Source organism: Lissotriton helveticus, chromosome 12, assembly GCF_964261635.1.
Source record: "Lissotriton helveticus chromosome 12, aLisHel1.1, whole genome shotgun sequence".
Classification (NCBI taxonomy): Eukaryota; Metazoa; Chordata; class Amphibia; order Caudata; family Salamandridae; genus Lissotriton; species Lissotriton helveticus.
Genome location: NC_136073.1, coordinates 464,348,753 through 464,362,052, shown reverse-complemented (window position 1 = coordinate 464,362,052; position 13,300 = coordinate 464,348,753). Strand labels below are relative to the sequence as shown.

Sequence of the window (13,300 nt, the reverse complement as noted above, 5' to 3'; positions counted from 1 at the left end):
ACCTCAGGAGCCTTCAAAGCTGAGAGTTTCTTCTTCTTCAAGAAGGGAGAAGGTAAATCCTGCACGCTGCTACGCTTTGAGCCGGCTTTAGACGTGCCTGACACCAGGCTTTCTACGTCAGAAAGAGCTGAATCTTTGTCCTTCAGCCTTTATAACCAGAGGAGGAGGCGACCCTCCCTATTCTTCAAGGTTTTTGTGGAGAAAGTCCTGCAGATCTTACACTTGCCTACCTCATGGTCAGGGTATAAGCAGTAAATACACTTCTTGTGGGGGTCCTCAGAATAAAGACTCAACTTCCCACAAGAAGAACAAGGTCTAAATAAAGACTTCTTACTTGAAGACATGGTATGAAGTACTGGAAAACCAGAGAAAAGTAGAAAACTGAGCAGAGCTCAGGGAGACTCCCTTCACACAACGTGCGGTAGAAAATCTGAGGGCCTGAGCCTCTGAGGAGAAGGTTCTGGAAGGGTGCTTGCGCCTGATTGGCTGTAGTTATGGACTAATGACTGTGATATGTTGCAAAGTTTTTGTTTCTCTCCATGTATTCCTATGTGGAAATTATGACCTGGTATTTGCAACTAGTTCTAGTGTGTATTTTTATATGTTATGTTTTTACATGCATATTTTATTGGTATTTTATTGCTATTTTATTCACTGTGGGGCTCCCACTCCGGCAACAGGGAATATTCAAGCATGTGAATCTATGAAAGACACCCTAATACTGGAGAATGTTCATTCCTTATCCATTAATTCATAGATGTTAGTTTCCCTGGGTTGCAAAAAAAAAAAATACAGCAGCTCACTCAATCTGAAAACTGATCAATCACTGAATGATACAGCAATTTCTCATTGGGGTCAAAAGAAATCGGCTGAGACTGTTGACAGGCTGACTGCAATACCCCACTCAAATTGCTAACAACCTGATATTCAACTGAATAGCTGGGAAGTAGGAATCACTGCTAGATGACCAAGAACTTTGGAATGAGTTACCCCTTGCTTTCTATATAAAACATGTCCCACATATATTCTGAGGGCATCGTGTTTTAAGAAGGAACGCCTTCAGAGCTAGAAAATTAAAGAAGTCCCAGGAACTTTATATTCCTTGAGGTATCTTGAAAGGGAAAATATAACCACCATCTGTAGTTTTTTGTAAATATGAATTTCATATTTATTTCACTGGGACAGGTATGCAGTGTATACCAAGTCACAACGGGCTGCAAAATACTGTACACAAAATCAGTATATTCCATTAAGTGAGGACAGTAAGTGTGCACAAATACAGAAGAGATAAGAGAGGCTGCATCACTGTGAGATTAGATGGGGAGTGAAGCTGGATCACTGCAAAATAAGCTACCAAAAACTGAAGAGGAAGATGGTGATGGAGTGCAAGAGCTAGAGCAGGAGGATCCAATCAACCCCACTGGGTGGAAGAAAGGAAACTGGGAGGGCATGAATACATACATGGATGGTATAGTGCCAATGTACATAAGCAGTCATGCATAGCTCTGGATTAAAACTTATAGAAGATAATAGGAAAGAGCCACAGTATCAATCAAGCAAACAAAAATCCCATAACAAATAACATTTCATAAATCCCCACGGAGATTACGATGATCTTACCTTTCTACTACCATCTTTCTCCAGTTTTCCAAGGAGCATGTCAAACTAAAATGAAATATAATAATCAATGTGTTAAAAAAAACAGCACACAATTTGCATTAGGCCTTCATAAAACTATGCATCTATTGCAATACTCTATTTTAACTATGTTTAATCACGTTTTATGGTCAGATGGAAAAATGTAATCAGCATTGCATCAAATTGTATTAATGGTTTGCAACACTACACAATGCCTGAATGGTAGCCCACAAGTAAAATATTATCAATACAATTAATAATTGCAAAATGTTTTTCAATTGGGAATCTGAATGTTCCTAAATCTATAGTCTCCTTGTGGAAAACAATGGCAGGAAGTTATACAACCTTTGGTGAGAAGTAAAAACCGCAAATCAACTTTGCTTAGCTGGACTTTTTTTTTTTTAAATAAAAAAATACTGGTCATGTGGAACATCCAAGTAAATCCCTCCTGAAGGGGATGGGGTCCTTCAAGATAACATCATGTCATTGACGGATACATGTTGCTCAATAATTACCGGATATTATGGGCATAGCACGAGTTATATGTGCCATGTTAACAATAAATATTCATGGTGAGATATGTTTACTAGGGCAAAGAAACTCAATTTCACTGGCATGTTAGTCCTTATTCCAAAAGCAAAGCAGTGAAGCACAAGTTACTTACCTTCGGTAACAAACATAAGTTAGTGTTAGATTCCTTACCTTAGAATACCCCTAGGCGTCAGACTGGATCCGGAAAGTTTTCGTCAGCAGTACCCCTGCGCATCGGTAGGCATCGTCTGCAGCTCCGCATCCGTCGTCGTGATCGCTGGGATGACGTTGGAGTACTTAGACGCCGCCCTCACGTGCTGACGTCAGTTCTGTACATAGCTTTCCGCGCCATGAACGCAGAGCCATGATAGAAACAGACACTGGTGCCATGAGACTAGGGCCCTGAAAGGGATGTCCTTAACCCTAGATATCGGTTCGCAGACTGGGAGGATGGGTGGGGCGGTAAGGAATCTAACACTAACAGATATATTGTTACCGAAGGTAAGTAACTTGTGCCTCTGAAAGAAATAGGTTAGTATTAGACGCCTTACCTTAGAATAGATACCCCAGCAATACCAACCCCGGTGGTGGGTCTGCGAACAAAGATCACACCAGGAAGTCCTGGAGAACGCAACGGCCGAAAAAGCCATTTCTCCGGACTTGGCTGTCCAGGCAGTAATGTCTAGCAAACGTGTGCACCGAGGCCCACATAGCTGCCTGACAGATATCCTGCAAGGGGACTCCCCGACCCAGGGCAGTAGTAGCCGCCGTGGCCAGAGTGGAATGGGCGCGTAGCCCAACAGGAGGCTCCTTTTTCGCCAATGAGTAGCAAACCTTGATGCACAAGACGACCCACCGAGAGATGGTCCGCTTGTGCACCGCCTGTCCCTTCTTAGCACCCACGTAACCAACGAAGAGCTGGTTATCCACCCGGAACTGGCGTCTGCGATCTTGATAAAAGGAGAGTACACGTTTTGGATCCAGACGGTGGAGCCTCTCTTCCTCCTTTGGGGGATGCGGAGGCGGAAAGAAGGTGGGCAAGGTGATGGACTGCCCGATATGAAAGGCTGTGACCACCTTGGGTAGGAAAGAAGGACAAGTGATCATTACAACCTTGTCCGGATGGACAGAGAGGAAAGGAGGTTTAGAAGATAGAGCCTGGAACTCACTCACTCTCCTGGCAGAGGTGACGGCAACCAGAAATGCAGCCTTAAGAGTCAGAAGACGAAGAGGACAGTTATGAAGTTGCTCAAAAGGTGCGCACATCATATACGTTAGAACAAGATTCAAGTCCCACTGAGGCATCACGAAGGGAACAGGAGGAAACGTGTGTGATGCCTTTCAAGAATCTATTTACAACAGGGGACTCGAAAAGAGAAGGCTGATCAGGAAGCCTTACGAAGACTGAAATGGCCGAGAGGTAGCCCTTGATAGTGCCCCGAGCAGAGACCTGCTGGGCAAGAGAAAGAAGGAAGAGGAGAACCTCTGAAAGGGGGGCAGAGAGTGGATCCACAGCCTTTGCTGTGCACCATGCCACAAACTTGTTCCACCTGCAGGCATATACCGTTTTTGTGGAGGGACACCTGGCTGCCAGAATCACATCACAAACTTCAGGAGGCAAGTCAAATGGCCTCAACTGCTGCCGCTCAATCGCCACGCAAGTAGGTGGAGACCGGATAGGTTCGGGTGGAGAACCGTCCCCTGCTGCTGCGACAGAAGGTCCTCCTGAAGAGGTAGACGAATCGGGGGATCAACTGACATGCTGAGTAGTTCGGGATACCAGTATCTTCCTGCCCAGTCCGGAGCCACAAGGATAACTTGGGCCCAGTCTCGCCTGATCTTCTTCAGCACTCTGGGCAGAAGTGGTATAGGCGGAAAGGCGTACAACGGACCGCAGCTCCACTTGCGACGAAAAGCGTCGCCGAGAGAGTGCACCTTGGAAATTCCAAGGCGCAGAACTGATGACATTGGGCATTCTCTTCGGTGGCGAATAGATCTAACCAAGGCTCTCCTCACTGCTGAAAGAGGCCTTGCGCCACGCCAGAGTTCAGACGCCATTCGTGATCCATCATGCACCGGCGGCTGAGTTCGTTCGCCCTGGCATTCAGAGAGCCTGCCAGGTGTTGAACCACCAGGGTGACGCCTTGGTGTTCCAGCCATGTCCAGAGGCACAGAGCCTCCTGACAAAGGGCCCACGACCCCACCCGCCTCGTTTGTTGCAGTACCACATGGCGGTGGTGTTGTCCGTGAACACCTGCACTACACTTCCCCAGACAGAGGGAAGGAATGCTTTCAGTGCAAGTCGGATCGCCCGCAGCTCCAGAAGGTTGATATGGAGCCGGGACTCCGCATAGACCAGAGGCCTCTGATCTCCCTCTCTCTCATGTGGCCCCACCATCCCAGGAGGGATGCATCTGTCACCACTGCGTGCTCCGGTCGCGGTCCGTGAGCCACCACTGCAACTGACTCGCAGTGCCCTCCGAGATGAGGACGTTGTCGGACAGGTTGCCCTGATGCTGTGCCCACTGAAACTTCAGATCCCACTGCAGAGACAGCATCCGCCACCTAGTCTGATGCACCAGAAGGATGCAGGAGGCCATCAGCCCAAGGAGCCGCAGCGTCAACCTGACCGAAACTCGGGATAAAGGCTGAAAGATCGGAATCAGAGCCTGAATATCCCGAACCCGCTGTTTGGGGGGATAAACCCAAAACTGCGCCGAGTCCAGAACCGCTCCGATGAAAAGGAGCTTCTGAGAGGGGCACAGGTGTGACTTTGGCATGTTGAGGGAGAACCCCAGCGAGTGCAGGAGGTCGGCCGTAGTCTGGAGGTGGGAGACGACTGTTTGGGGAGAGCCCGCCTTCAACAACCAATCGTCGAGATAGGGGAAGACTGAAACCCCTGATCTGCGCAGATGAGCTGCGACCACCGCCATCACTTTCGTGAACAACCGAGGGGAGCTGGTAAGGCTGAAGTGTAGCATGGTAAACTGAAAGTGCTCGTAGCCTACCGTGAACCGCAGGTAGCGCGGGTGGACCAGTAGGACGGGGATGTGGAAATATGCGTCCTGCAAGTCCAACGCCACTATTCAGTCTCCCGGGTCCAGGGCCAAAGTCAGCATCTTGAACTTCTCCTTCCAGAGGAAGCCGTTGACGCTCCGTATGTCCAAGATAGGGCCTAGGCCTCCTTTGCCCTTCTTGGGTACCAGAAAGTAGTGGGAATAGCAACCACGTCCTACTTCTGGCCCAGGAACGCGCTCGATGGCCCCCCTTCGTCAGGAGTTGCAAGTGATCCCCCGACATGCGGTGGTACTGCAGTGGCATGGCTGGAGTGGTCGCATCGAAGGGGAGGGAGTAGCCCCTTCGGACGATTTGCAGCACCAAGGTGTCCAACGTGATGGTGCGCCAGTGGGGGGAGGTGATGGCGAACCCTGCCCCCCACTGGCATCGAATGGGCCTGAAATGCCGGACTAGGAAGGCTTATAGGCAGATGCTGTGGGAGCGGATGTGGACTGACCCTGCCCCCGGCACCGCCACGGCGGTTACCATGTCCGCGACCGCGTTGAGACTGGTTCTGCGGCCAGTGGCTGGCTGGACATGTGTGGGCGCCCCTTCCTTGGCCACGAAAGGGGCGAAAAGCAGAAGTTTGCTGGTGCTGGCCTAGGCCCAAGGACTTGGCCTTAGCCCTGGAGTCCTTAAAACACTCTAGCGCACTGTCCGCTTTGTCGCCAAAAAGGCGACGGCCATCGAAGGGCTTGCCCATGAGCGTGGCCTGAACATCCCCCGAAAAGTTGGTAGACCTCAGCAAGGCGTGACGACGAATCGCCACTGTCGTGGAAATCGCTCTGCCCAGCGATTTGGTGGTGTCAAGTCCACATTTAATTGAGTACCGTGCCTCATCCCGCCCCTCTGCCAGGGTTTGGGCGAGCCGTGCCCGAGCCTCCTCAGGACACTGTGGCAGCACGTCCGCAACCGTATCCCACAGAGAGTGGGTGTAACGGCCCAAAAGGCAGGCGGTGTTGACAGACCGCAGCCCCAAACTCAGAGAGGAGAACAGTTTCTTGCCAAACTGATCATACCTTTTAGATTCCCGATCCGGAGGAGCGGTCAGGAATGTGGTCTAGGACGTAGAGGCCTGGATCACCAGGCTCTCGGGGGTGGGGTGAACGGACAGAAAGCAGTGGCCGCCCGGAGCCGGGCAGTGGCGTCGGGCCACAATCCGATCCACAGGGAAGCCTGTAGAGGGCTTGGACCAGGTGCCATGAGAACGTCGGTGAGGGCCTCGTTAAAAGGCAGTAGAGGCTCCGAGGAGCTTGCCTGCGGTTTGAGCAGCTTAGTGGGGGGGCTAGTCCTCACGGCCGACAGGAAGCTCAAGAGCCAAGGCCTTGGCCGCCCTGTTCAACACCACGCGATAAGTAGCCCCTTCTTCCGATGCCACTGAGGGAGGAGAGACAAATCCAGTGTTGGGCGAAGTATCCAAACCACTGGCCTCCCCCAGCACTTCTGCCCAGTCCTGGCTCAACTGGCAATGCTGTGCCACTGGGTCCTCATACCCCTCACAGTCCTCCCCTTCATCCATCTCCTGGTAAACAGGCAAAAATTATGGAGCCAGGTCGTAGGTGAATTGCTCGCCCATCGGCGTTGGAGACGGCGCGTCGCACCCGGACCGGGGCTGAAACCAGGGCCGGTGTCGTCCGAAGACGGCACCGGGAGCGACACCCTCGGAGTCGGCGCCAGCGGAGGAATCGTGAGGTCGACTGGCGACGACCTGGATCCAGGCCTGGATCCTGTGGAGCCCTACGGCGTTGGGACCGGAGTCGACGACGGCGCAGAGTACCCGATGGCGCCGGAGCCGCCGGGCTGCTAGGGCTCCGAGTCGGACATGCGTGGCCCGAAGGCGCCTCGGCAGGTTCAGACAGAGGGAAGTGCGACCTCATGGCCGTGAGGAAAGCACTTATCTCCTCCGGCGTCGTGTGCAGCACAGGGACCGGCGGGTATGGAGCTGGACGTGGCACCTGCGGCTCCGGTGGAGCCGTGCCGGCGGTGTCGCCCGAACCCCCGGCCGCGTCGCGCGAGCGTCCGGGGTGGGGAGGGAATTGTCGGATGAGCGATGACGCCTCTTCGACTTCGACTTACCGGAGGACTTGGAGCCCGACGAGTGGTGGTGACTCGATGACTGCGGCTCCTCGACCGGTCCCTCGACTTAGTCCTCCACTAGGACCTCGAGCGGCGTGGAGCCGACTGCCGGATCTCGAGCAGCTTATGGGACCGCTTCCCGCCTAGATTTCGAGGTCAAGGCCTGGCAGTCAGGGCACGACTTGTCATCGTGGTCGGCCCCGAAGCAGTAAAGGTACCGACGGTGGGGGTCGGTCACCAACAACAGGCGGTGAAAGGCCTCGCAAGGTTTAAAACCAGGCATCCCTACGGCACCGCGAGTCGAAGGTCGACTCGAAAAGTGATCAAAAGACTTCAAAAAAGTTAGTAAAAAAATGACTAGAGTACTGTTCTTCCTGGATCTGTGCATGCTGGCCCGGAAAAAAGAACTGACGTCAGCGAGCGAGGGCGGCGTCTAAGTACTCCGACAACGTCATCCCAGCGATCACATCGCCGACGACGGATGCGGAGGCGCAGATGACGCCTACCGACGCGCAGGGGTACTGCTGACGAAACCTTTCCGGATCCAGTCTGACGCCTTGGGATATTCTAAGGTAAGGAATCTAACACTAATCTGTTTCTTTCAGATATCATTTGTAGGAAGCTGGCTCTCTTTGCACAATGAACCTCATTTTAGTGCACTATGTAGAGTACAGGCAACCCTTACTGGATTACAGGGGTTAAAATAATAATCCCAAATGCTCACTTTTGTGGTAGTGTGGCCGAGCATTTTAGGCTTATCAGGGGATAGTGTTAAGCATTTATTTTATTGAACACACAGAGTCAGTAAGTGAGAGACACACTCAATAAAGGAATCAGAGCCCCTTTTGGAAAAATTAACACTGATTTTAAATTAAGTTAGACACCAAGATCATCGTAATCGGGTAAGTACTTTTCAAGATATTCATTTTTCAAGAAATAGAAAGTGCATTGTATTTGTATCTTTAAAGCTGTAATGTTATCCTATGGAGATCTGCTAGTTTACTTCAGTCAAGCTCCACAAGAGCTCCTTCACAACCCTTATTGTGGGACTCTTCATTGTATACTTGCTCCACCCCTGATGGATGATATACAGCATCATGTACACAAAGACATGCGACCAGCATAGCAGCAAATTATTATTCATATTTTTTATTAAGTAGTTTTATATAGCACGGACTAGACCCAAAGGTATCAGATCACTTCATAAGAGCACCAGTTACGATACAGACGGACACATTAATTATTTGTTAGGCACGGACAGATTAAGTGAGTTGCCCAGAATCACAGGATGTTGAGCGTCCCTGCCGAGACTCGAACCCGGTTCCCCAGCTTCAAGGTCAACTGAAGTGCTTCCCTGTAAGAGATCCTTGTCAATTGCTAGATGGTATGCTGAAAGTATCTTTACAATCTTCAGAGTTAATGAAGAATGCTATTGACTTTGTAGTCCATTCTGGTGCAGTAAACATGTATTTGGACATCATATACCCTGTGTATACGCTACCCATACACGTATCAGTGCAGAAAGCAAGAAATAATTAGAATTAAATTAAAATTCCATAAACACCAGTAAAACACAGTTTCTGTTGTTTTTAATGGCACGAAAATGTGCAACCACTGATAACCACTGTTTTTTAAGGTATTGAAAAAACCCCACCAGAATGGACCAAAAATAGAAACTGAAAACAGGAAAAACTAATCATACCCCAACATCGTTACCAGTGTTCGTGGTATGACTGCATGCACTAGGGGTCTCCTGCAGGAAGCCCCCCAGTACGACCAGTAACAGTCTTTCAGGGTCTGCCAGCAAACTAGTGCTCCTGCCAACGCCAGACATAATTCTGCCCTCCTGCTGATGAGCTGAACTCAAGCAGGGAAAGGTAGAACAAAATGTTTCCCGTCACAGGGAGGTGTGATCACCTCCCAAGACTGGACTTAATGTATTGGGTGGGGTCGCTTGCCAGCACCACCAGAAAGGCACATTTGGTGCACTCCTTGCATATTCCAGTTTGAGTCAATTCAGGGAGCCCTTGGCTCCCGCTCTGGTGCGAAACTGGACAAAGGACATGGGAGTACCCTTCCCTCTGTTCAGCCTCTCCTCTGGGAGGGACCCTTGAATCTTCCTAACCCTTCCCCTGGGATGCTTAAGGGATTAACTGTGGGTAGCTCTTCAGATTCGTCGTGGAACAAGATTCAAACCCGAAACCACTTCAACTTCAACCATCTGGGCACCTTGGACTTCACCTGGAACCGAGACTTCACTAAGTCCCCTGCTGCTCCTGGTCTCGCTGTTCTGCAAGTCTTCTTCGTCGTCTGTGCCTGTACGTCCTTCAGGTTCCTCTCCAGGCCTGTGGACACCAAACACACCCGAAGGAATCTCCATTGGAGTGAAGGAGTCACTCCTCTGCATCTGCAGGCATCACTACGAAGCTGACCTGTCTGCTGCTCCTGAAGTTCCAAGGACTCCGAAAGGCTCGGCAACACAGGGGAGCTTCTGCAATTCCCTCGAGGCCTGCCCTGTCCTCTCTGCACGTTTGAGACCATTATCCCTCGTCAGAACTGCTGGAACAGAATTGTGCACCGCATCGACTTGCCGTTTCAAAGGATTGTTGGCTCTGTACTCCAGATATCTTCGGGCAACAAGAAGCTCCAGCCTCTAGCATCTCTTCCTGCTAAAAATTTCGTCCTCACCACATCTTCTGCACCGTTGGCCTGCATCTCTGGTGAGCTGCTCGAGGTTCAGTGGGCTCCCCTGCTTGCTTGGGGCCTGCTCTGACTCTCCTGCAATTGGCGAGTCCCTTGGACATTGCTGGTCCTAACGTTGCACCTTTTAGTTTACCACGTCTGTTGCCAAGGTTTGTTGGTGCTCCTGCCGGATCCAGACCACCTGGTTCTCGACTTCCGACTAGGAGCAGCTTGTGAACGGCTCTTCTACAGTGTTGCCTGTTGTCCTCAGTTGCAGTGACAAAGTCACCGTCACCACTCTTCCAGCTTCCGTCATTGGTCTTCTATGCCTCTTGGTCACCTCCCAATGGCATAGACTCTGCCCCCTCTGCTTGCAGGTTCTTCTCTTCAAGAATCCACACTTGGATTTCACCAGACTCTTTCACCTTCCTCACCAGCAACATCTTTCCTGAAGTCCTCCATTGTGGTCTACGACGGTTTCCGACGTCACTTCACACCTATGCACATGGCTTCCCTGGTATCCACGGGTGAGGTGACTCTCCAACCTTCTGTCTTTCACAGGGTTTCTTCAGGTTCCACTTGGAAGCATCCTTCTTGAAAACTGCAATCATGACTTTCCCATTGACTTTCATTATGTACGTGGCTGTGTTTCCACTCTGCACACAGCTTCCGTGGGGTTCCTGGGTACTTACCTCGGAAGATTAGTAGTGTCTCCAGTCTTCTGGTCCAAGTCTCAACATCAGTCGCAGTTTGTATACTATTACTTTAGTATATGGTTTGGTCCCCCCTGGAGACCACTGTGTATTTGTGCTTACTTACCTTACCTGTTTACAATTGAAGTATTGTGTGTATAGTGTTGATATCTCCGGGTAGGAGATATACCAATGTGTTAGTGAGTGTGTATAATAAATATACCTATTTTTATAACTACACTGTGTGGTTCTTTTTCGTTTGACCTACACTACATGATTAGTTCTGGTAAAACAAGCTGCTTAACACTCCTTCTGGACTAAGCCTGAAGGCTGCTCCCCACACCTACCACTCAGAGAGCTTTCTATGGTTGTCTAATACCCCTAAAATCACTTTAAGGGTTGCTTGGATTAGTGCAAGGTGCTTCACTTAAATAAGTGTGCACCATATGCCAAGACAGCATCCTACAACTACTATCATCTCCCAAGCACCCCTTTCTAAACTCTTACCTCATGCATCTCAAACCTCATTTTACGTCTATGATTTCCCTAATCCCTTTCTAGAGTCTCTTCTCTTCTTTCACTCTTCCCAAACCTCATCTTACTTCTATGATCTCCCAAACAGCACTTTCTAGACCCTTCCCTCTTCTATCCCTCTATTGACCTAGTTAACCCATATACCAGACTCATATGCCCGTCACTCAAATTAACACATATTTCCCTATACTAATCCACTCTTCTCATTTTTGGGTTACAGAGTAGTGTGCTACCTGCCGAAAAGTGCTTCAACTCCTTTTCAGGGGTAGTAAGTGCTATATAAATGCAATTACAATATACTGCATACAATTACTTGTGAACAACTTACAGGCCTGTTCTTCTGGACTTAAGGTAAGCATGAAGTAAGGTGTAGGAGGCTGGCTCTGTATATACTATACCAAAAAAGGTATAATGTGCACAGAATCCAGTGAGTCTCCAAAGGTATAGCAGAGGATAAAATAGATAATACCTTAATCTCAATTTAGTGGTGGCTGAGAAGTTAGGCTTATCAGAGAGTAGTGTTAAGCTTTTTTTTTTATTTCAAAAGGTTTTTATTAGGTTTTCCAGAACAAAGCAAAACAAAAGAAAAAAGTCGACTGTGTTATGGCATTATAACAAGATACATAATGTTCAGACAACATGTGCAGACTCTGATGATCATCTATAAATGTGTACATTAGAAAGAAACAAACGTGAAAGCAATATGCAGAAAACTGCAATAGGAATACAAAATAAAAACACACAAAATAAAACTGGAAGGAAATTATGGAGTGGTTCACTGAGGGACCTCTTGCCGTCCAGTAGTTGAGTTTTCTACTAACCGTCGAGTATAGGGAGATTTGAGCCAGAGTAGAACACATTTACAAGTTACAAATATGTGTAGATGTTTGAGTGGTTCATATTTTCTGGTAATAAGGATACAAATTGGTTATAAAAGTGTGATGATGGAACGTTAACCCAATGCCCAAGTCTGGGATTTGACACCTGCCCAAAGCACAGGGAAGGGTGCAGACCACACTCCACGAGGGATCAAGAAGGTTTTGTTATGGAGAAGTAAGTGTCTAATGATATCCATACCCAGTTATTTTGGGGTTTCCAAGGAGAATTCAGAAGAGAGATATTGTCTGCACCTCTTAAGAAGAAGATCAAGTACAGACAGGCCCTAAAGGAGGAGGAAGCAGTGTTCTTCCAGTTGGCCAATATCGACTTACACGCCAAAGTCAGTAATATGACCACTAGGAGTCTATCATTCAGAGTGTGGACTTACGGATCTTAAAAATCTTGAATTATTGAAAGAAATTCTTTGATAAGGAGGACACCATAAAGAGAGTAGATAAAGTCAAGCACACTGTCCCTAAAGGAGGACACCATACTGCAGTAAAATAGAGCATGGCAGAAGCTCCCCGATAGCTGCATCACAGTTCCAACATGAAGGGTTATCTTTAAGAGACATTTTGTGAAGCTGTGGCGGAGTCCAAAAGAATCTGTGTAGAAGCCAGTACTTTGTTTGGGAAAGTGCGGGAGAGATCTTGTGGTATACAACTGTTTTCCAAATTAGTTTCCAGTTATCCGGCGGGTTGTTTTCATGGCTACTCCATTTTTCTAAGACAGTTTTCATGGAGAATGTGGATTTAGGCAATACGAGGTGGTAGAACTTGATAGCTTGATGGCCTGATTTGTTAAAGGCCAGTATTGTCTTGCTGATGGAGGGATCTTTGCCAGGGAAGTTTTAATTGGAAAGGCTTGCTTTGAGTTTAAGAAAGTCATACACGCCTATGTCTGAGAGGTTATACTGATGTTTAAATTCTCTGAAGGAGAGAGGGGCACCAGAGGAGCCCAGATGTCTTGGAAAGTGGATGCCTTTCGATGCCCACAATTTCCAGACTATGGTTTTCCCCTTGATTTTGATCTTTGAGTTGTTCCATAACGACATCATGTTAGAGTGAGTGAGAGGGGTCTCTAGGAGTTTATAAAATTTTGTCAGAGCTTTTATTGTATTGGAGAAGATGTATTTTCCAGAGGTAAGGGGTAATGTGTTATTAGATAAAAACACGATAGGTCGAAGAGCACTGAGTAATTTTTTTTCCGAC

General features: G+C 48.6%; 1 protein-coding gene across 2 annotated transcripts in view; it reads right to left on the bottom strand.

Moving 5' to 3' along the window:
- Window positions 1-13,300, bottom strand: part of NUP93 (nucleoporin 93) — a 655,917-nt gene that overhangs the window by 165,151 nt on the left and 477,466 nt on the right. For both annotated transcript variants that reach the window (XM_078671250.1, XM_078671251.1), the window contains one exon: window positions 1,621-1,665. In XM_078671250.1, coding sequence (XP_078527376.1) covers window positions 1,621-1,665 — 45 coding nt within the window. The remainder of the gene's footprint in view (window positions 1-1,620; window positions 1,666-13,300) is intronic.